Here is a 21,782-nt window from a genome sequence, read left to right as displayed (position 1 = left end):
AACCATGGGATTTATTGAGAAAACAGTGATCATTTGTAGAGCAATGGGTATCGGTCAAGTCTGCGGCAAATCCCCTTTCTTATCCAAGGATGTAACACCTACCAGAATAACACCATAACGCCGATATCTAAGTCAACGGTACCTAAACGCCCAAGTTCTTTTGGGCAATTTCCCCTTATCGACGCCGCCTATGTTCGTATTCATCTGGCCTGTGGCGATTGTCTCTATGCCTGGTAGGGGATCGTTCTTGGTAGAAACGGCGACGCTCTTCCCGGCGTCGCCGGTCTCGCGATCGTGATCGAGAGCGCTGCTTTTCACGGACGCAGCCAGGGGAGCGCGAACGATGTCTGCGTCGTTCATGACGACTAACATCGTAGTCACCCCTTCTACACCGATTCCTTCGATCCCGATGGCGCTCCTTCTCCTGGCTGCGGTCACTGCGGCGTTCTAGTCTCCTATCAATTATGTCTTGGCGCATCACTGTATCGTCCTTTATGTTGTCGTGTGTTTCTCTGCATTTATCATCCAAATTTCCGATAGCTTCAAGTCTGTCTCCATTTTGCATAGAGTCAATTGTGCCTTTTGTACCATTGTAGGCACCAAACCCAATGCCGCTCACTCTGTCAACGCCGCTCCCACTTCCAGTGGTTGTGGCCTCTTTTACAATCTTTTGGACAGATAACCCAGTAACGCGAGCAGCATTTGCGCCAGAGGCTATCTTTAGATTAACAGGTAAACCTAATGCTTGAGCCATTGCCTCCTGTTCAGCCTCTTTGATTCTTTGTATTTCGTCATTACGTTCGTTCCCTGCATCATGGGGGGATCCGTCTCCATCATTTTTGGCGTACCATGATAGATCACGGCGTTGCTGCCAGCGGCCTACAGGGGCCATAAGAGAATGACCAAGGTAATTTTCACGGTGAGAGGAGTCCTTGACGTCTGACCATTTGAAGGCATCGCGGCCTCCACTGAGAACAGCGTGGTTAGCAGGTGGTGGGAGCCGAGCGGTTGGACTAACACTTACCGGCTGCCTTCTTTGCGCACCCCAGCTACAAGATCCATGGTGCTAAGTGAAATTACTTCTCCTGTCGTGTTCTTTTCGAGGAGAGGGTGTTTGAAGAAGACAAGGTTGCTTTAGGCAAAACAGTGGCGAGCACCAGCTGCCCGGCTCGTGAATAAACAGTCACGTGTAGTTAACTAGTTGAGTTTAACTCGGTATGCCCACCGAATAGCTTGTAACTACGCCATACGGGGTCCTGGGTAGGTACTTCGTTGTTCCCTATTCAGGGAGCGGCAATCTACATCCTGAGGGAGGCTGGCACTAGAGATGCTATTGTGAACATCATCCGCGGCGATTTTTGAAGAAACTCGATGTCCCGCCGCCCAAAGTTAACTGCTCTAACTCCCTTAGGCCACTGTGTACGGAGTACCAGGTTTTTTTTTTAATTTGAAGTGGGAGTTTATTGGATAGGTAACTATGTAGTTAGTCAAACTATGTAAGCCAGGTTGATTCACACCTGCCACCCAGCGGCAAATCCACTAACATGAATAGCTGAACTATAGTTAGCTGAGCAGCATGAGAAGGACGCAAGATACCTCCGACATATCTTGATGGCTCCCTGTTGATAAGTCACCTGTTTTCTTTCTGCGGCAAAGAGATGTGTGAACCGCCAAACACGTTCTTTCCTATGTCAACGTCCATTGGAACACTGGAAATTGCGGCTGGGCTTTAAGACAGTCGTGCTCCCAAGGGCGCTGTACTTTGTCTTTCTGCCTTGAAAATGACTTCTTATGCGAGACCGAAGTTCAAGATGGTATTTGATGATGATGAAGAAGACCACAGAATTCGGGTCGACATACGGAAAGTGGAACCGGGAAAACGAAGGGTATGTTTTCCTCTCAGTATTGATATAGTATGTGCAACAAGCCTGATTGACTTCTCTAGTTCCCACGGTATGTCTATTATGTCTGCTTGACGCTCAATTATACTGACCGATAGGCAAAAGCGGAAGCAATATGCTCCCTGAAGTCGCCGAATGGAGGAATAATCTGGTAAGCACCTTCTATGTCTGCATTACCTTGTCCATGTCCTTACTTCCTCTCAGACAGCTTTGTCTCAGCACCGCAACCTTTACTTTGTTGCTTCGATGCGTCAGGTATATGTCTACCAGCCGGCATCTTCTTCAGTGGGGTCTAAACCCGCCCTAATTCTAACACCTACTTTGAAAGAACCTGCAGCTCCTGGCTTCATATCCCATTCTTGCCCTCATGCTATTAACCATATCGTTGTTGGTGACCTCGGAAACGAGGAAATTGTGCTTCTAGCCACGGACTCGGGAAATATTGCGGCCTATTGGACTGAGCGCATTTTTTCTGCCCTCGAACATAGCAAAAGTTCGGAGCCTCAATCACCAGAAGCCCTTGGGGCTATTGTACCCTGTTTCTTCTCTGATTGGGTTAAGCAAAGCGCCTGGGGATTAGCTATCCACAAGTTTGCACGCATGATTGCTGCAAGCTCGAATACCTCTGAAATTACTGTTTGGGCTTTCGCTTTGGCTGAACAAGCGGAATCTATGCCTGCATGGAATCTCGACTATACAGACGAGTGGTCTGATGTTACAACCGCCACGCAATTTGCAGCCCTCCGTTTGATGCCTGCCTGGTGTCGCCGCTCTCGAAGCATTCGTATCACATTGCGTGGGCACTATAATAATATCCCATGTGTCGGGTTCCTGAGCTCAGAAATCGACCGTAATGGGGAATGGCTTGTGAGCACAGATATTACTAACAGACTGCTTGTCTGGAGAATTTGGGAAAGCCCAAACCCATTGAAAGAGTGGGATTTGAATCACCCATGGCAAGATGGAGACCAGAACTATACTGCTGATTCGTGAGTGTGCAAATCCTAAATTCCGACTACTATTCTCACTAGTTATAGGTATGACCGTGGATGGAGTGTGCTAGCCCTGGATAATAGATCTTTTCGCATAAAACGCTCCATTCGTGAAGCGTGTGGTGGTCACCCATTTTCCCTCAACGATTACTCTCCCTATGATTTAACACCGCTCATTCATTCCATCCCTGACGCATCCACAACTTATATAGTTGACCCACCCAACCGTCGGAACCAGCCACAGCATGACCAAGCCATAATTGGGCTGGAACTTTCTGACAACTTCTTTGAAGACTCTGATCAGGGAGATGGAGACGGAGATGGTCTGATGACTCTAGCCATGAACCCGAACGTCGGTTTTCCCGTTATCCAAGCAACCCCGACACAGCCCGAAAACATGCCTCTTCCTACAGCCACGGAGAATGGTCCAGGTACTGAAGAAATGAATCTTGATGCTCATGAGTTGATTGGTGCTGGTGGGGCTGGAGAGGTCATCGAAACTGAGGAGGATTTTATAAATGATGATGACGATGATGATGATGATGGTACCTACCTAGTCGATGCTCTTCTTGAACGCCTTTATGGGGCAACTGACGATTTTACGAAACAATCAGACGAACCCGCGCCGTCGATGATAGATTCCACTATACTTAGCAATCTTCGGTATCTTGAGGAGAAATATGGGGCTTCTTTCTCAATTCTTCATTTGTCTGAAGCTGATGTCCAATTTCTTCCAAGTCAATTCTGTGCGAAACCCTCTGTCTATTGTCGAATGGTACTCAGACAAACAGTCCCAGCATTAGCCCCGATTCTTCAGAACTACGATCGTTTCAACATGGTCCACCAAATTCCTGAGTTAGGAGTTGTAATCGCGGCGTCCCAAAAGGGCCGTGTTGCCATAATATCCTTAACTCAAGGTCCAGAAGGGGGTCGGTACATGAGAGTTGATAATATTGTGCCCTTTGAAAGTCAAGAGAGGCTGGGCCAAAGACCCCTTGTACAACTACTGGGAATAGCGGTTGGCCCCATTGAAAGTAACCTCATCCCCGTTGAGGCAGACTTGAATAATCAATCTGATGCTGATTCTGAAACCCACCCGAGACCTTTTAAAATTCCGTCAACTCCTCGCGAATCCTGGCATGGATCTCAGTATTCTCGCAAATATCGTCTCATCCTAACGTACTTCGATCATACTGTGCTGTGGTATGAATTGTCGTATGACTGGCCCGCTGGTGTTCTTGGAGTTAATCATGATGATAGAATAGCATTTACGTTGGCTCCTTGATGCCCTCTACGTGGCAGATGATTGTAGAAGTTGCCATCAAAACATACGCCTGAGAAGTTTTTGCAACTATTAGTTATGTACTTATGTATGTATGTACATATATGCGTTCTTTTAGTATGTAGTTACATATATGTACACATGGACATACATCCATACACGAATGATGAACTATTAAAAAAACAAGTTTGTTATCATAACTATAGCCAAGGATAAAAGGGAAGTGGAACCCTGCGATGTACTAACATACATATTTCAGTTGACTGCTTTTAAATAGCTTGGTAAAAGAAAGTACCAGCAACTATATTTTTAAATATGTGTTTATGTACTCTAGGCACCATTCTCTTGAATGCCTCCAAAAGTATGAAAATCCAGAAAAATGGTTCCAGGATAAGCTAGAAGTCGCCCTCTAATTCATCGCTGTCCCATTCATCCTCCTGATCATGCTGTACTAGGTACAGAAAACGCTGTAATCCACGTCTTTGCCCAGGCTCTACTTCGGCTTGGCCTTGGTTCTGCGCGGGACGAGGGTTACCATTCACGGCTTCAGCAAGGGGAGGACCTCGGTATGGTAGATCAATTTGCACGGCTTGCTGAGCTTGTTCCAGATGAGCAGGAGCTATCGCTTGCGGAGGATCAGGAGCGGCCGGAGGAGCTCGGTTGTCTCTGTTAACTACATGAGCGAATTGCCAAGCGCCATGGATTTCGTCTTCTTCATGATCAGACTCTTCGGCCCAAAAGGGGTCTTGTTGTTCTTGAACCGCTCCACCTATGCCATCGCCTTTCTCGAGCTCCCATAATCTCATGTAACATTTACTGGTCCTTTCATTAAAATGCTGGTACGGATTATTAGCAAAAAGCCAGCTGCTACACAAGTAGCAAAAATGAGTTTTGCATCTGGAGCAGATCATATGATTGCAGCCCATCGCTTTCTGGCAACGAAAATCACAAGTTGGACATTGAGCGGTGTAAAGGAACATGTAATCCTCGGTTGCCTTTTCCTCTGCTGTAAGCTCTGCAGCACGTCGCGGATAGCAGAATGCTCGAGGACCATGCCAGCCTTTTTTGCACACACGACAAAAGGCATACCCACAATCTTCACAAATCGCGACTCGCTTTTCCATGGGTGGAAGTTGATCTTCAGAGCCTAGAGGGTCAAATGCGTCTGTTTCATCTTCGTCATCTGATAACTCTAAATTGCTAGTATTCATTAAGTCTGTTGGCTTCGGAAACCGCTTTGACCGAGCGGCACCTTGGCACCATTGGCGTGGACAATACATGATAGACTTATCGGCTTCCAATTTGAGTTTCCGTTTGAGAAAGGCGTATCGTTTGACAACCTGCTGTTCGAGAGGGATTGAGAGGAGCTCCGTTGGCGTTAAAGTGAAGTCTGGCTTTCGGCTGCGTCTGGATTTTCTTCCCGCTTCTACTTCGCCATCATTGCACCGAGAGGCATGATTTGCTTCCTTCCCACAATCAAGATCAATACACTTGACGTTGTCAACATCACCCTCTTTAATGCAGGTATTGTAGAAATCTTGCAAGCATGCGACGCAGAAAACATGCGAGCAACGTTGAAGCCTATGACAAACTTGTCCTTTTTTGGGTTCCAGACAAATACCACAAACGAAAGTCTCTTGTTCGAACTTCTCTCGCTTCAAGCGGAGGTCGAACTCTAAAAGGGGAACCTTCAATTCTTCAGGAAAGACCAAAGCACTTTGCGAGTCTATGGGAAGCCCAAAGAAGGATTCCCCTGACTGTTGGAGATGGTCGATATACGAGTAAACAATTAAATTTCGACCGCACTCTTCCCACAGCCCCTTGCTTTCGTTGACCAGTCTTGATATGGCAGGTGCAGGAAGCCATTCAGGATTCGTAGATATAGCAAATGTAGGAGGTTCAGTAGCTGGGTACCGATCCGGTAAATCGATGCTCAGAAGCAGTGGAGGGAAATGCGCGACGGGATAAACGTCTACATTTACAACGTCTTTCGTAGATATTGTTTTCAGAAGGAAGCCATCCTTTTCAAAGTATTGACTTGTTAGGGTTTCAGGAGAAACTGAAGCGTCGATATGGGGTATTTCTAAAGAAGGTTTGAAGATGATTTTCGTAGAGTTTGTTGGAGAAACAGGTAAGGCTAGAGAAGCTGAGAAGGGAGCGTCCGAATTTAATTCGATCTCAGGATAGATGGCAGCGATAGAAGACAGTTCGACGGCTCTTTCGTCATCTGCGGATTCTGTGTCTATATCCATTATCACATATGTTTCCCCTTCAGCGTTTTCTTTCCCAATAATTTACCAAAGTGCTCTGCACCTATTGGGCATGGTTGGCTGGGAGGCAGTTCAGAGCTTGCTTTATTGAATTAGAGGAATGCATCAAAAAGTAGGTATGTGTCTGTTAATGCTGCAACATTTGCTTGTAGGGACTGATTATCGAAGCCTGAGACTCTCATAGTAGAGTGGGATGAGGGGCGAGTTCGGAGGGGCGGACAACAGAATAAGCTAATTAACTAGTTACGATGTAGTTAGTTATGGTGAGCGATTCGCAGTACACAAGCTGGTGGTCAGAACTCTTTTGGGAAAAGAGCGGGTGGGAGACAGGGTACATAGAAAGCGGTGGATGAAGCCGGCCAGTACGGGACCCAAGCTTCTATTTATTCTCTTGGTGATGAGGCGAGGCCATCCCCCGAATTGCCACTTTGTAAGCTTAGCACTAACTAACTAGTTGACTCTGGCATCTGCCAATGCACTCCGTACAGATCTATCTACTCCGTCCAGTTCGGCAGCGCGCTGGCTTTATGTGAACTGGCTTAGTTAGATAACTAACTAACCCGTATTACAATTCTTTCTCTGATACACAAAGCCCTTCTAATTACTTAGTCGCCTTCGCCTTCAGTCTCTTATGTTGATGCGCGACGCACCCCATAGACAGTGCTTCCCCCGAGTCTGCCTTCTGATCAATGGAGGCGAGCGAAATAGAATCGACTTTGGCTTCATTATCGCTCACTCATGTGCATTATGTGAGGCTGCCTTTTCTCATGCCTCCGTCATTGCTAATGATGCATCATCCCAGGACCCAACTGACCCAATATCCTATCTTTGCGCTTTCCTATCTCTCGTTCCGCAAGCTCTTATGATTGTATATGTTACATTAATATGGTCATCTCGGGAGATTGAGGTAATATTGATGTTTGGAGGTCAAATGATCTGCGAAGCGTTGAACTTCGTTCTAAAACGATTGATACGTCAGGAGAGGCCCCGGCGTATGTATTCGCCAGGTTCCATATTTTATAGGGCGAGAAGTGCATACGGTTGACTCTTCAATGTTTGTTTACAGGTCTCCATGGCAAAGGCTACGGCATGCCATCATCCCATTCACAGTTCGTTGCCTTCTTCGCTGTGTCCGTAACCCTGTTTCTTGTCCTTCGTCACCGCCCGTCCAGCTCGTCTTCTTTAACCAATGATTCTCCATCAACTTTTCCTCAGCGAGCTTTTTTGTCAATGTTAGTTTGCCTCGGAGCAGCGTCGGTCGCTTTCAGTCGGATATACCTAGGTTACCATACCCCTAACCAAGTTTTTGTCGGTGCTGCTGGAGGAATTTTATTTGCAGTTGCTTGGTATTTGTTTGGAATGTATCTCCGGCAATCGGGATGGCTTTCGTGGGCCCTCGAAATGAATTTATGTAAATTATTTAGACTCCGTGACCTCCTGTTGCAAGAGGATCTGGCTGAAGCCGGATGGCAGAGGTGGAAGGTAAAGCAACGGACGAACGGGAGAGCTGATGGGCGGAAAAAGCTCACTTAAGAGCGCTACAAGCTTAGAATTTTCTAGAGTAACTAGAGCATCTCAGCCATTGTGAACAAAATCACATCAACTACTTGTGCTCCCATGTTAAAACAACCTTAACACCCAAGAAGCCTCCCGGGTCAATATATTATCCGATCCTCCTAAGAGTTTGATGACCTAATCGGTGGCATCGAGATCGCGTTGACATCGGAGAACTGGCAGATATGAATGGGGATGGTTTTATGACTACTATACGTTGTGTGGATCTAGTTTCCTATAATTCTTTCTCATAGAGCCATTTTCTAACCAGAAATCGGAGGAAGGCATCCAATACCTCCGAAGATTATTAATATTGAATGATACCCAAAACTTGAACCTTTCACAGCGGGAATCCGCAAGCCGTCTGTGTCAAGAACATATTTTTCAGAATGGGTTCGGAGGATGAGACTAAGTCTGGTCATCATATTGTCCGAGCAGATGAGGTGGATCAAACAGGGACAGATATATCCCCGATGCCTGACGACCAACTCATGCCAAATCTAGTACGAGATTTCAAAGCAGAACAGTCTCGAAAACTCGAAGAAGAGTTTCCAGAATTTCCCCAGCGCCATCCAAAACCGCCAGTGCGTCCAGAGCTGAGGCCTGATGTTATTGTTCCTCCGCCGCCACTGCAACCGCCGCCGCCAACTCCATCCCCGCAAAATATAGGCCACCCCACCGATTCCCTAAGTCTGGCTCAATTACGAAAAATTGTCCAAGACTTTCCAAAGTCTGAACAGCAGCCAGTATATGCATTTCACTACGCAGATACTGAACCATTTTCAGACGAGTTGAACGAATGGTTTCAGTATACTGAAGTTGACCAGTTAATGTTACTTGGATCGAAATCATCCTTTGAGCAAAGTTGGTACCGGTTCAGCCAATCGTTATCAAAGGAGAACACGTCGGAGACTTCTTGGCTTCTCGCAAGCGAGAGCTCGAGAAGGGGTTTTATGGAGATGAACATGTCTTGTCTTTCAAAAAGCAAGGATTTGTTGTCACGAATTGAGGCTCTGGAAACTACTTGCTATCTCGTTACAGGGGTCTGGGGTCTCACTGCAGGAAAGGTTGACGAGGAATATCCTTTGGAACCTACTAAAACAGAAGCAGAAAAAACCCCAAAGAATATGTCATTACAAATTCGATGGATGGAGAAGAACGTAGATCTCTTTCGCAAGACAAATGGTATATACATAATATTCAATCACTTACAATCCGCATTTGAATTATACCAGTGAGTGGCTCGCCCCAACTCGAATATAAGCCTGTTCTACTAACAAACATGCTGCAGGACAACAGATCAAGATGATATGAAAACTTTTGGACGAGAAAATTCAGCAGCAGCTTATTTCTCTGCTCGTGATAGAGAATTGAATCTAATTCTCACTATTTTCTATTTGATCATAGAGGTTGCACGGAGAGAGGAGACCCTTCATCCAGATGCGCCGTACCTTAGGAATGCACTAGGTATTTTGCCAATGGCTGTATTTTATTTCTTTTGCTGCCGGTTTTCTAATCTAATAATAGCGGCTTTGAAGCCAAGCTACCTTGCTGTGGTAACCCGAATCATTGCTCGATTACGGTGGGAGGATGTTAGCAAAGTCCCATTGACGAGAGTATGCCAGCCATATTCCATAATAATGAATAGCACTAACCAATTTGTAAAGCTTATCCTTTTATTTTGGAAATCTATTTTGCTACTATTCGGGGGCTCCGATAGCTTGAAGCGCGCCAAAGCCTCTTTGGAGCCACAATTCGACGCAAAAGCTTCCAGTTCTAAAGCATCTTTGCCAATCCTCACAGCCTCTCCTCTTGATTACCAAACATTCCGGCAAGAAATAATGTCCAAATACCCTGCCTATAATCCTCCACCGCCATTATTTGCTTTGGAGCTTGAAAATAATTCCATTCTCCCTCCACCTCCAAATGTATCAATGCGAGTAAACCAATCAACAATATTTCCGGGGGGGTCGACCTCGTTTGGAACAGGAAACGGCTCTATTCTTAATAAATCTGTTCACATTGCAACGCCAGCCCCTTCCCCACCTCCTTCGCCTGGTGGGCCAGGAAAAAGCGGTAAAAAACAAAACTATCAGACAAATCAAAATTTCCCTTTCATGTACCCCCCGTTGGATAGCGCTAGCAATAATATTGGCGGCAAAGGCTCAAGTGGGCTTCAAGACACGTTGGTTGGTCAAAAGTGGGAAGGTGGTGATGTGCCAGCTTCAATTATCGAGGCTGGAAAGCTTTTTTCAAGTCGAACGCGCATGACGCGGTCTATTAGACAGCTCTGGGAAGCACGCGAGCAGTTTATGAAGTATGATAGAGGCTGGGATGCAGATACGGATGCGGCAAGCCTTGAACATCAAGAGAATAATGACGACAATTTGGCGGCTGGTACTAGCTGCTTATCTAAAGAGACAGATGACGAAGACGTACAACGTCGCTTGGATACTGTCGAGGATTTCTATGTATGGCCTTCTAAAGTGAGTATTAATCATGGGAACTAATGGCTTTTATAGAACCAAATATTGCCCAATCTTCAATCCGTCATCATTGTGATGTTGAAGGAAATACTAACCAATATAACAGCCGCTATTGGAACGTCTGATGGAGATCTTAGCTCAAATGACTATAAGGAAGGGTAAGATCACTTCATTGCTCCAATTCAGAAGGGTAATATACTGAGTGTAATAGACCAGTGATGAATGACGTTTTTCAGCTGCCTGCTAATGCTGAGACAAAACCATCTCATAAACTAGAGGAGCTTGGAGATCTTAGATGCCGTGAGATTAAGTCGAAAGCCATCTCTGGTGTGCTGCTGCTATTGTTGAAATGGTTTAAACGCTCCCGTACGTGAAAATGAACTATCCGTGGGAGTATAAGCTGACCATTCTGTAGATATCCTTAAAATGGAATACATGACACAACTCCTACTTGATTCTAATTATTTGCCCTTAATCTTGAAAATGTTGATACATAAAGACCTCGACAAGTCCGTTGCCCAAAAGAATGATCGGCAAAACCAAAGGTTAGAGAAACCTTTTTGCTTTTCTTGTGAACTTTGTATTGACACCATGTCACTGCAGCTTTTTCCACTTCTGTCACCTTCATTCAGATCAACCACCTGAATTTGATCCTACACCTGAGATTAGAAACCAAGAGGATAGTGAAGATGAGGCTGTTCCACCCCCAATTTCCCGTAGTCGATCTTCGCTATCGGTACTTCACTCCGGCTTTTCAAAGGAACCAGTGCCGGATCAAACGAGTCTAAAAGACGAATGTCTACCAGAAGTTAACGAATTGGGATTTCCCACAGCCCCCCTTCCCATTGCACCTATCACTGACTTTTCGTTTCGGAACTTCTTCTCGGCCATAAACTATCTCCATATAATGCAGAAAATCACTCGCGACAAAGCCCATCGCTGCCTACTTCTTGTTCAGTATAAATCTAGTGCTGTCTTGCATGCAGGCATTAAGATCCCCAACCCCGATCTCCGCTTGTACACTTTGAAACTTTTCAAATCTCAGGTCCCCTACTGCGGCCGCAAGTGGCGCCAATCTCATATGCGCATCATTACCGCGATATACTTGTACTGCCGGCCCGAGTTGCGTGATGACTGGCTAGCAGGTGCAGATATCGATGCTGAAGTGGAAAACTCACTACCGATGGAGCAAGCTTTAAGGGGGTTGACTCATTGGTGGCATATGAGGCAGTATAAGGACGCTATGGCAGTAGAAGGAGGCCAAGTATTAATGGACGAAGAAAGAGATTTCTTTTCTCGAGAACTAGAGACAATGGGCTGGGGTTTTGCCGGAGAGGAGATCTGTACAGGTACAGGTGATGACGTAAACGGTGTGGGAGTCGATGGCCGAGGTGGTGGTCTAAATGATTTTGACCCAGTGCCGTGGTAGATGGAAATTTCTTCTTTTCCCCTTACTTGGGCGTGGGTCAATGTAGGGAAACATGCATACTTATCCGTGTGGTTGTTTTTGGCTAGTTACTCCTCAGTCGTCTGCCTCACAAGGTAGTTATCCCTCAGCGATGTCGTTGTTAAGAATAAATGTGCTTTTCAGTCTTCGTCTTCAATGGCGGCTTAATGAAGCGTTTCCAAGCGCGCCACTTTAGCAAGCTCTGCTTCTCGGTTCAGGGCTTCAATTTCTGCCCTTACATATGGAATACCTTCTATCATTCTTCGTCTTGCTGTCAGTTGTTCAATTTCTCCAGGGTAATAGATCCGATCCACTCCAGCCATCTTCTCACATCCCACAACTCTACGATACAGATAATCCATGCGTGCCTTAAAGTCGTCCAGGGACATGAACAGATTTGGCGAAATGGCTACCATCATATGACCTACATCCGCAGGGCTAGACGGGTCATATGGGTTAGTGACATGCCCCGCAAATGCAGAGCCGGATAGTACGCCAGAAAGCACATCCATCATTATTGACAATGCTGAGCCTTTAGGTCCACCAACAGGAAGCATCACACCCTTCAAGGCTGACGATGGGTCCGTGGTTTGCGAGCCATCCTGGTCAAGCGCCCAATTGGGGGGTATCTGTTCGCCGCGACGAAGTGCCTTATATACCTTGCCTCGTGCAGCTACCGAAGGAGTCATGTCAAGAATGAAAGGAATGGTATCGTCACCTGCTGGCGCACCACACGCAATTGGTGACACACCCATCAGTTTTTCCTTTCCACCCCAGACGGGTAATGCGGCGGAGGAGTTGGTGAAGACCAAGCTCAGCATGTCTGCGTCAATGGCTTGCTGGACGAAAGACGCCGACATGCCGAAATGATTAGAGTGTTTCACAGAAACCATCCCAATGCCGAATTCCTTGCCAATTCGTATGGCTATTTCCATAGCTGCCTGGGCGGCGACAAAGCCGAAACCGTTTTGCCCATCGACCTGCGCTACTACTGGCGTTATGTTTCTGGTTAAGGGTGAGGCAGCGGGGTCAAGCACATCATGGCGAATACGAGCAATGTACGATGGTATTCGGTTGATGCCGTGAGAGTCCACGCCACGGAGATCCGCATCCACGAGACATTTCGCTACTAGGGCGGCATATTGGGTAGGGGTTTGATGTTTTTCCAGGAGAGTTTGGACGAACCGACGGGCCGCGGAGGCCGACACCCGAATGGATGTGGAAGAGGGCATCAAGCAACTCATTTGGGTTCAGGGCCAGCCAACGTTCAAGTGTACGAAAAACTCTGTAGAGCCGTCGTTGGGACGACAACTACGGAGTACAAGCACCCATGGCCTCTAGAATTAGTTGGTCTATTAGTTAACTAGTTAACTAAGCGGCTATCCGCGACGCGATGAGACGTGTCACTTTAAGGTTCAAATAAAACCGAGCACAGGCCTTATTGGTCATCCAAGCGCGCCGCAATCTAATCTCCAAGTCTACTCTGTACCTACATACAGGTATAGCCCCCATATGCGCTTTATAGCTACACGGAAATATCTACAAACTATGAAGTGCTCGATACTAAGGCCAGAAAGCTGTCTCATTTATGATGTATGCCCACTTAAGTGGCGTCAATACTTCCGCTTAAAAACGTTCAAAGTGTGGTCAGAGCTCAGCACAAAATGATTCTCGGCGTATTGTAAGTCTCGCATTCGCGCATCATCGGTCAAATCAAATTCAGTTCGCATGTACTTTCCACTTCTATTGCTAGTCTGTCGGCCACTGAAGAGCGGTTGGCGGCTCCGCGGGTCCACGAATTCTTACCCCGCAGACCACGCAAAGTTTAAGCTGGACGTGCCGACACCCGTAGCTTGTGCTGGAGACATATATATATATATATATATATATATATATATACTCGCGCGAGAATACAATTGCCGCTCCAAAGCAACTTTGAAACTTGTACATACATTTGAATAGTCCAAGGTCTGCTTCTGATTTTTTATCAGCTTTATTGTACCCATTGACTCAACTATGTCTCTCCCACACTGGAAAATACTCGCTCTAGAAAGAAGAGCCCAGCAGCAGGCATTGATTCCTAAAGAATGGCTGCTCACTTCTTCCATGCCATCAGATGCTGTCAACCCCAAAGACTTCATAGACTCACTGGATCTACTTAGCCAAGAGGAAAAAGCCATAACAAGCATTACAGATGCATCTGCTCTACTTGCTAAAATAGCCTCCCGTGAACTATCCAGTGAACAGGTGGCACGAGCTTTTTGCAAAAGAGCAGCAATTGCTCAACAATTAATTAAATGCTGCACAGAATTATTCTTCGATCGCGCGATTCAAGATGCAAAGGCTTTGGATGACTACCTAGAAAAAACTGGAAAGCTAAAGGGGCCATTACATGGGCTTCCAATCTCAATTAAAGACTCTTTCGACATTGAGGGATTTGATACCACCATAGGTAGGCATTCTCATCTATTTCTTGTTGAATTTGACATGTTATGATTTTGCTTTAACTTTAAGAGTAGGATGGGTCGGTCTGATTGGAAAACCTGCTCCCCGGAATGGCTGTGTGGCAGAACTGCTCCTCTCCATGGGAGCCGTGATCTACTGCAAGACTAATATTCCTCAGTCTCTTATGGTTAGTCCCATATTTACCTTCCTTAGACCAGCATTTGACTGGGAGAATAGATGTCGGATTCCTATAATCACGTCTTTGGCCAGTCTTTAAATGCATTGAACAAGAACTTGGTATCCGGTGGAAGTTCTGGCGGCGAGGGCGCTATTGTTGCTGCTCAGGCGAGCATCATTGGAATTGGAACGGATATTGGAGGGTCCATTCGAATTCCGGCAGCATTACAAGGCATATACGGCTTGATGCCATCTGCTGGGCGAATTCCTTGGGAAAAGTCCATGTAAGGCTATCGCGTGTAAGATTGGACATTTAACGCTCTCTAATTGGTTTTCTATGATAGGAGTACACAAACATACATTGTTCCTCCAGTTGCTGGGCCAATGACGACAAGTTTGAAGAGCTTGGAGTTTTTTATGGAGGAGTTCATCTCCACCGAGCCATGGAAACGAGATACAAGGGCTTTACCGATTCCATGGAGAAAGGAATTAGCCGATGTGTCGGGTCGTACATTGAAAATTGGTATCATTTTTGATGATGGAGTTGTTAAGCCGCAACCTCCTATTACCAGGGCTCTTCAAGAGGTAGCGAAAAGGTTCCGTGCCGCCGGACACGACGGTAAGGTGTATCCCGGCCACATGTAAACTGGTGCTCTAACATGATATCCAAAATAGTGCTGGAATGGGATGCGTCCTCCCATGTCCAGGGCCTCAATCTATGGTTGAAAGCCATCTTTGCGGATGGAGGAGCAGACTGCCAAAGACTCTGCAAGGTAGTTGATGAGCCTCTGATACAAGGAATGTTGGTAGGCCAGGAAAAGGATAAGCTGACACGACCTGAGCGCCAAGAGGTAAGCTATAAATACCGAGCTTATGTTGACACGGCATCGCAGATTTTTAACCAAGTACAATATATAGCTCGAAAAGCAAAAATATGAATATCGAGATGAAATTCATCGGCAATGGAGAGAATCCGGAATTGATGCCTTGATAATGCCCACAGTACCCTGGGTTGGATACCCCCCAAAGGTTTGGGTGGAAAGCAAACAGTGGCTTGGATATACTGCTATTTGGAATCTGCTCGATTATTCTGTAGCAGTCGTTCCCGTGACAAGGGCTGATGCATCCCTCGATGCTCCGGGACCTGAATGGAACAGCTATACGCCAAGGAACGAGTCTGATGCATTTAACCATAAACAATGTAAGCATGGGGAGAAGGAAAACTGTGAAAGTATAGCTAACTTGAAAAAAAATAGATAACATTAACCTGGTTAAAAACATCCCTATCGGCGTTCAGATTGTCACTGGCCGTTTTGGCGAAGAAAAAGCCATTGCAGTGGCAAAGGTTTTGGCGCAATTACAATAAATTTTGACCTTCAAGAACATCTTTAACTAGCAGCTTAGAAAAATAGATCATCTAGGGTTTAGAAGTATAGTGAGCTCTATGTGTTCTTCAATGAAAATTCCTTCAGTTGGAATCGAGATGATTGTCTCGAGCGGATATCTGCCTAAGTCACGGCTGCAATGCTAGGGCCCATAGAGTATATGGTTAATTTACTTCGTACGCAGCCCTGCATACTCCATACAATCTAAATCCTGGGTTTACTCCCTGTGACTTCCCCCGTTTGTTTTGTATGCTAAGCCCAAGCCACATAGTATTTATAAAATGACACTGTCATTACGCCGGGAAGGGGAGTTGTCGTATACTCCGTAGAGAGTATTTAAATACTTGATAAAATGCCTAATAGCAGTAAAAACCATAGTTTTTAAAAATGGCCTCTCGGTGAAAAAGTCACAAGTATGTTTAGGAAAGAGGGAAGCTCATCGAGAAATTAGGAGCAAGGTAAGTTTTCAAGTTCTTCGAGAGGTTGGCTTACAACTATTGACGGAACACAAGGATGCTTATGCACAAGTGTCTGGGTATGAACCACTTCTCTGTATTCTCGACTCTCTTGCTTTGCTTCAACTGTCGATTCTGCGAGATCAATTGATTGAACATTGGGTTCTATAATCCCACGGAGACGGCCTTCCATATATTGAACAAGTAAACCAACACGACCACTTCCACCCCAGTAGCCGGCTGGGCATGTCCTTGTTTCGGAGTGTTGTAAGAGGTCACACATGCGATTGAATCCTCGTTGACAGTCATGACAGTAAAAGATATAAGTACCCTGGTCAGATCCCTGTGAAATGTGATCTGCCGCTAGTCTCCGAACGGTTGCGCCTGTTATCCCGGAGGAACAACGGTTAGACTCAAAATGACCGTACAGCGCTGAGAGCACTGGGAATTGAAAACTACAGCCATAGCAATGTACTCCACGTGGCCGGTGTATGAAAGCATGCTAAGAACCAGTCAGTCAACCCCACTCAGCTCATTCTTTTATTTGTTGGAAGAATTTAAATACTTACTACTGTAAGCTGGTGCTGGTTGTTAAAATAGTCACCACAGGTGACGCACATGTAATGTCTAGACGTATTGTGTTGCTTTAGACCCTCAACAGAAGGCGCGAACCATTGACAAGGCTCACAATACAAGTGAAACTGATCAAGATGTTTTTGAAGGCCCGTAAAAGAGTCAAAATCTGTTCGATATCGACATAGATAGCAAGGGTGGTGATTCAATGACTCGTTAATATGACGAGTATACTCAGGCCGGCTGCTAAAGAGAAGCTGACATCTATGACAGCAGAATGGCTGGAACGAACTGCTCACTGTATTTTGAGACATTGGTTTTGAAGCTGAATAGAATAGCGAGTATAAAACAAAAGGTGGCTCAAAAAATTTTCGAATTATATGCACAACGTAGTGAGGCCTGATTGTGCAGGCCCATACATATTGGAAAAGCGAGTGACAGAAGATGACAAATAAGTAGCAGTGAAAAAGGAGGTCCATAAAACTTGAGAAAAGTTTATGGGAAAAGCACTCTGTACAATGTGACAGAGATGACAGACGAACAGGGAATTGACGGAGAATTCCTATACAAAAGCCTGTCGTGTAGCGATGGTTCCAAACTCAGATATACTGCAGCATTGCAAAAATAAAGAAAGAAGACACACTCTTGGACTCTGAGACCAACGAGTACCGAGCTGGTTATACCATGTGTTCTTGCCAGTGACAAGAAGATGGAATTTAGATCCAGAGCGAAGTATGCTCTCGGCTCTTGGAAGGAACAATAAGTCCCGCTACCAAACGGTACGCATGATGTAGGTTCTGGTGTATTAAAAACATTCCCACGAAGGCCCCTGTAATGAGTTGAAGAAATCTGAAATCTAACCAGTACATGCGTAGCGGTCATTGCGCCATTCTCATGTGCCTATCAGACAAAGAAAAGGTCCAACTATGAGCAAAGCAGTTTACCAAATGAAGCCCCGGAGAATAGTCGAATGATATCTACCAACGGACTTGAACTGGTTCTTCTTTTTTTTGCTCTGTGGATAGAGGTTGAAACATCAGAAACCCCATTGGACAAGATATCAGTCACGTGGCTATGCAAAAACCTTCTTATATAAGCAGATGGCTGAAACTTTTGTTTATCAAAATCAAAATTTCTACTGCTTGAATCGAAGCTCTTCGGATAACATTGTCAATGCGCTTTTACGCTAGACCAAAACTTGGATAAAACTAAAGTTATGGCGTCCGATGAGATTGTATGGCAGGTAATCAACCAGCAGTTTTGCTCTTTCAAGTTGAAGTGAGTTTCCAGCCTAAAATCCAAGGTGATGCGCTTCGGCTTTTCGAGTAAGCTTTCGTTAAGCAACTGTCTAATACCTCTTGCATAGAACCACCAAGGGCCAGAACTTTTGTCGTAACGAACACAACGTCACTGGACTTTGTAATCGCCAGTCATGCCCCCTTGCGAATTCACGCTATGCCACCGTACGCTCCGATCCTGCAACAGGCGCAATGTACCTCTATATGAAGACAATTGAACGTGCACATATGCCCAGTAAGCTGTGGGAGCGGATACGCCTACCCTCAAATTACACTAAGGCACTGGAACAAATCGATGAGCGACTGATATACTGGCCGAAATTTTTAATTCACAAATGCAAGCAGCGTCTGACTCGCCTCACACAGGTTGGGATTCGGATGAAAAAGCTAGTGAAGGAGGAAGAGCGCTTAGGAGAAAAGCTGGTACCGAAACTAGCTCCCAAAATTAGACATAGAGAGGCCACCAGAGAGCGGAAAGCGGAGGCCGCCGCAAAGGTTGAAAGAGCAATTGAAAGGGAACTTATCGAACGTCTAAGAAGTGGTGCCTACGGTGACAGACCATTGAATGTGGAGGAAAATATCTGGAAAAAAGTACTGAGAGGATTGGAACGCCAGGGAGATGGTGAGCGTGATGAAGACCTGGACGAGGGTATTGAGGAGGACTTAGAAGAGGAAGGGGAGGAAGAAGGAGTTGGTGAGGTAGAATATGTCAGTGATTTTGATGAAGATGAAGACCTAGAAGACATTGAGGATTGGATTGGCCATGGCAGCGGAGATGACAGTTTTGACGAAGATGACGAGGGAGAGAGTGACAGTGAAGAAGGCAGTTCTGAGGAGAACGAGGACAGTAGTGGTGATACACAACAAACGATGTCTGCTCCTAGACCTAAAAGGAAACGTGGGGCGCCGGTACCTACTCCGCGCAAGAAAGGCGCCCGTATTGAGATAGAATACGAGACTGAAGGACCGGTACAGGGGAGTGTTTTTGCATGATGCTTATCGGATAGAATAAAAGTATTTGATGTGTTTGGCGCTGGGCATTGGTACAGCATGGCATTCTATGAGGGGCAATTTATCTAGTTTACTCCGTGGCTCTATAATTTTGACAGTTTTTTTATTCCATACAATTGTCTGAAATGTACGCAGTAATAATCCTTGATGCTATTGACATATTAGTTGCCTGCTTGTATACTGATTGCATCAACTTCCGCCTTCCATTGTATAGGCTTTTTTTAAAAGGCAAATACAAAACCAAAGCGAATGCATGTTGTAGAGTAAATTTTTGAAAAACAAGTGCCCCTTCGAGTCTACACCAGGTAAGGCAGAACATCGCTTCTATGTCAAAATCTTGTGTACAACTAGTCCTTGTATGCATTTTTGTAATTCAAACTAAGCACTGTTAATAGTCACTACAGATTCTGATCAACCTGGTTCATGGAAGCATCAGCTCTTTGGGTACATGGAGGCCAACGCAGGCCCCAACCACCCCTAACCATAATAGCAAGTATGTGTGTATTGTCGGCATTGTGTCTCCACTCACGCTTTTTAGAGCATTTGCTGTGTTACACGGGTGAATGAAATATACCGGAACGCCTGATATAGGGTGGTTCTAATATTGGTGTAAGTCTTGATTCGAGTTGTCTATTTTAGAAAACGTACAGTCAGGCTAATTCCGCCCATAATCCCTACCTGCTGCAAACCAGACATGTAGGTAGAGGGAACAAGGCAGTTGTATATTATCTCTAGCTGATTAGAACTAGCGATTGGAGTTCCACGAAGAAAGAAGTATAGAACGGGGACTTCATAAGTTGGCGAAAGCAGAATGTTGTATTCGACCTCAACCTGGCCAAATTTGGAGGACGTTGGCGGTCTTAAAAACGCTTCCTGATTCGCTGTAGTTAGTTTTAGAAATAGAAATTCAAGAATGATTTGCCAACAGGGTCACCGTCGCTGTCATCCAGCCCGATGATATCCTTCTCGGAGTTCTCCTCATCCATCAACTGCTTTTCTAGCTCCGTGGCTGCAGCTCCGTCCAATTTTTTGGAGACCGATAAGATGGGTATTCCATCCTACAAATACAAGACGGGCGCAAACTTATATTAGCAATTATACATGAAAATCGGTGCGGGTGTGTACCTGTTCATCGTGCTGGATTTTGAGCCAGCCAAGTTTCGACGGGTCTCGCTGGAATGCGTGAACACGGCCTAAGAACGAGGAGCAGATGGAACGGAACTGGTCAAGCGATAGGCTGGGAAACGATGGCAATGACTCAGGCGCCATCAGCAGAGAATAAGATCCTCATGGCGGGCGGCTTGCGTGAAGATGGATTGGCGGGGGTAGACAGCTTAATGTCACGTTCTAGTTTCATCCCCAAGTTCCGACCCAGCCAACTCTCCTTCATTCATTTCACCTTTACTACGACTCTCCCTATTCGGATGAGCATTGGAGGTTCGCAGCTTTTTTCAATCAATCTTCATCGTCTTGCTCAAACGACTCTTCCTCTCCCCTCACCTCGACGCCTCTGGCCTGTAGGGCCGCGCCTTCAGGCTCTGACTGTACCCAGTTTAAAGCCGTCCTTGACAGCACAGTTCGCCTGGGCCGAGCATCCAAGCAAATCCCCAGCCTAGATAACGACTACAATGTCCTCCTACTTCTCGTCCTTCACCTCCTCGAGTGCAATATCTAACCTCAGCACCCGTTTCACATCTCTCCGGCGCGCCTTATCTGCAAGTGACGAGAACGATGACCCAGACAATGAAGATAACTCCCACATCTCCCATGTTCTACGCGGATACTACACTGAAAAAGGCCGTCCTTTTCCTCCCTGGCTTCCCCCAGACCCAAAATCCCCGCAGCGCCCACCTCCCACCGTTGCGACACAGCCGTCCTTTCAAGGTTATGGTAGTCGGCCCAACGCTGCAGCTGGCCGCGGCGGCGGGCGCGGGGGTCTAGGCGACCTTTGGGGCGACTCCGCAACCCCTTCCGCGCCCTCGCAGCCGCAGACTTCAAGCCTTCGACTTGGAAGGGGGGCTGGTCCAGCACAAGCGCCCGGATTCAAACCATCTGCGTCGAGTTTACCTGGTCGCCCTTCGCCGGCGAATACCCCCCGTCATCCTTTCGATCGAACCCAATCATCTTTCACAAGACCCCCTGGCGGCCCAGGAGGAACTGGCGGAGCGAGACCGCTTCCAAGCCAAATGGCCGGCTCGTATCAGGCATCTCAAGCTGCGCAGCGGCCTGTTCCGGATCGTACGCTCTCCGCCGCTTCGGCTCAGGAGAGACTGAGAGCGAGATTACATGGAGGTGGTAGCGGGGCCAGTAGCCCTGGAGGATATGGCAGCGTTTCACCGTCCGGAAATCCGTCACGAAGTCCAATGAGAGGCCCTCGCTGATCGTACTCTATAATTTTAACAGCGATGCCCACCGTTGGAGTTCAAACTATTGATTCAATACTGCATATAGCGATTTGGCGGCTTTGTTATTGTATTTCACATTGGGTGCTCCGCATTGCATCGTT

At 46.2% G+C, this 21,782-nt stretch overlaps 8 protein-coding genes across 8 annotated transcripts; 5 read left to right on the top strand and 3 right to left on the bottom strand.

Annotated features, from left to right (window-relative positions):
• Positions 1 to 175: 175 nt before the first annotated feature.
• Positions 176 to 1,062, bottom strand: LOZ57_001722 (uncharacterized protein; the record flags this gene model as incomplete). Its single annotated transcript, XM_049250806.1, has 2 exons — positions 176 to 968; positions 1,025 to 1,062. The coding sequence occupies 2 exons, from the start codon at positions 1,060 to 1,062 to the stop codon at positions 176 to 178; spliced, it is 831 nt and encodes a 276-aa protein (XP_049110390.1).
• A 719-nt stretch (positions 1,063 to 1,781) lies between these two features.
• On the top strand, positions 1,782 to 4,178 carry LOZ57_001721 (uncharacterized protein; the record flags this gene model as incomplete). Its single annotated transcript, XM_049250805.1, has 5 exons — positions 1,782 to 1,886; positions 1,946 to 1,953; positions 2,007 to 2,052; positions 2,106 to 2,890; positions 2,939 to 4,178. The coding sequence occupies 5 exons, from the start codon at positions 1,782 to 1,784 to the stop codon at positions 4,176 to 4,178; spliced, it is 2,184 nt and encodes a 727-aa protein (XP_049110389.1).
• Positions 4,179 to 4,570: 392 nt separating this feature from the next.
• LOZ57_001720 (uncharacterized protein) lies at positions 4,571 to 6,427 on the bottom strand (the record flags this gene model as incomplete). Its single annotated transcript, XM_049250804.1, has 1 exon — positions 4,571 to 6,427. One exon carries the CDS (start codon positions 6,425 to 6,427, stop codon positions 4,571 to 4,573), a length of 1,857 nt encoding a protein of 618 aa, XP_049110388.1.
• A 1,961-nt stretch (positions 6,428 to 8,388) lies between these two features.
• On the top strand, positions 8,389 to 11,914 carry FAR11 (Factor arrest protein 11; the record flags this gene model as incomplete). Its single annotated transcript, XM_049250803.1, has 8 exons — positions 8,389 to 9,233; positions 9,291 to 9,466; positions 9,527 to 9,615; positions 9,667 to 10,470; positions 10,522 to 10,643; positions 10,697 to 10,851; positions 10,901 to 11,030; positions 11,089 to 11,914. 8 exons carry the CDS (start codon positions 8,389 to 8,391, stop codon positions 11,912 to 11,914), a joined length of 3,147 nt encoding a protein of 1,048 aa, XP_049110387.1.
• Positions 11,915 to 12,096: 182 nt separating this feature from the next.
• LOZ57_001718 (uncharacterized protein) lies at positions 12,097 to 13,176 on the bottom strand (the record flags this gene model as incomplete). The annotated part of the gene is made up of 1 exon (XM_049250802.1): positions 12,097 to 13,176. One exon carries the CDS (start codon positions 13,174 to 13,176, stop codon positions 12,097 to 12,099), a length of 1,080 nt encoding a protein of 359 aa, XP_049110386.1.
• A 772-nt stretch (positions 13,177 to 13,948) lies between these two features.
• LOZ57_001717 (uncharacterized protein) lies at positions 13,949 to 15,920 on the top strand (the record flags this gene model as incomplete). Its single annotated transcript, XM_049250801.1, has 7 exons — positions 13,949 to 14,384; positions 14,452 to 14,564; positions 14,615 to 14,838; positions 14,899 to 15,173; positions 15,230 to 15,405; positions 15,473 to 15,755; positions 15,811 to 15,920. The coding sequence occupies 7 exons, from the start codon at positions 13,949 to 13,951 to the stop codon at positions 15,918 to 15,920; spliced, it is 1,617 nt and encodes a 538-aa protein (XP_049110385.1).
• A 2,263-nt stretch (positions 15,921 to 18,183) lies between these two features.
• mak16 lies at positions 18,184 to 19,258 on the top strand (the record flags this gene model as incomplete). Its single annotated transcript, XM_049250800.1, has 2 exons — positions 18,184 to 18,188; positions 18,334 to 19,258. The coding sequence occupies 2 exons, from the start codon at positions 18,184 to 18,186 to the stop codon at positions 19,256 to 19,258; spliced, it is 930 nt and encodes a 309-aa protein (XP_049110384.1).
• A 1,646-nt stretch (positions 19,259 to 20,904) lies between these two features.
• Positions 20,905 to 21,657, top strand: LOZ57_001715 (uncharacterized protein; the record flags this gene model as incomplete). Its single annotated transcript, XM_049250799.1, has 1 exon — positions 20,905 to 21,657. The coding sequence occupies one exon, from the start codon at positions 20,905 to 20,907 to the stop codon at positions 21,655 to 21,657; it is 753 nt and encodes a 250-aa protein (XP_049110383.1).
• Between the last annotated feature and the right edge of the window lie 125 nt (positions 21,658 to 21,782).

This window comes from Ophidiomyces ophidiicola (genome assembly GCF_022830035.1).
Source record: "Ophidiomyces ophidiicola strain CBS 122913 chromosome Unknown scaffold_4, whole genome shotgun sequence".
Taxonomy (NCBI): domain Eukaryota; kingdom Fungi; phylum Ascomycota; class Eurotiomycetes; order Onygenales; family Onygenaceae; genus Ophidiomyces; species Ophidiomyces ophidiicola.
This window is presented reverse-complemented; position numbering and strand designations above follow the sequence as displayed.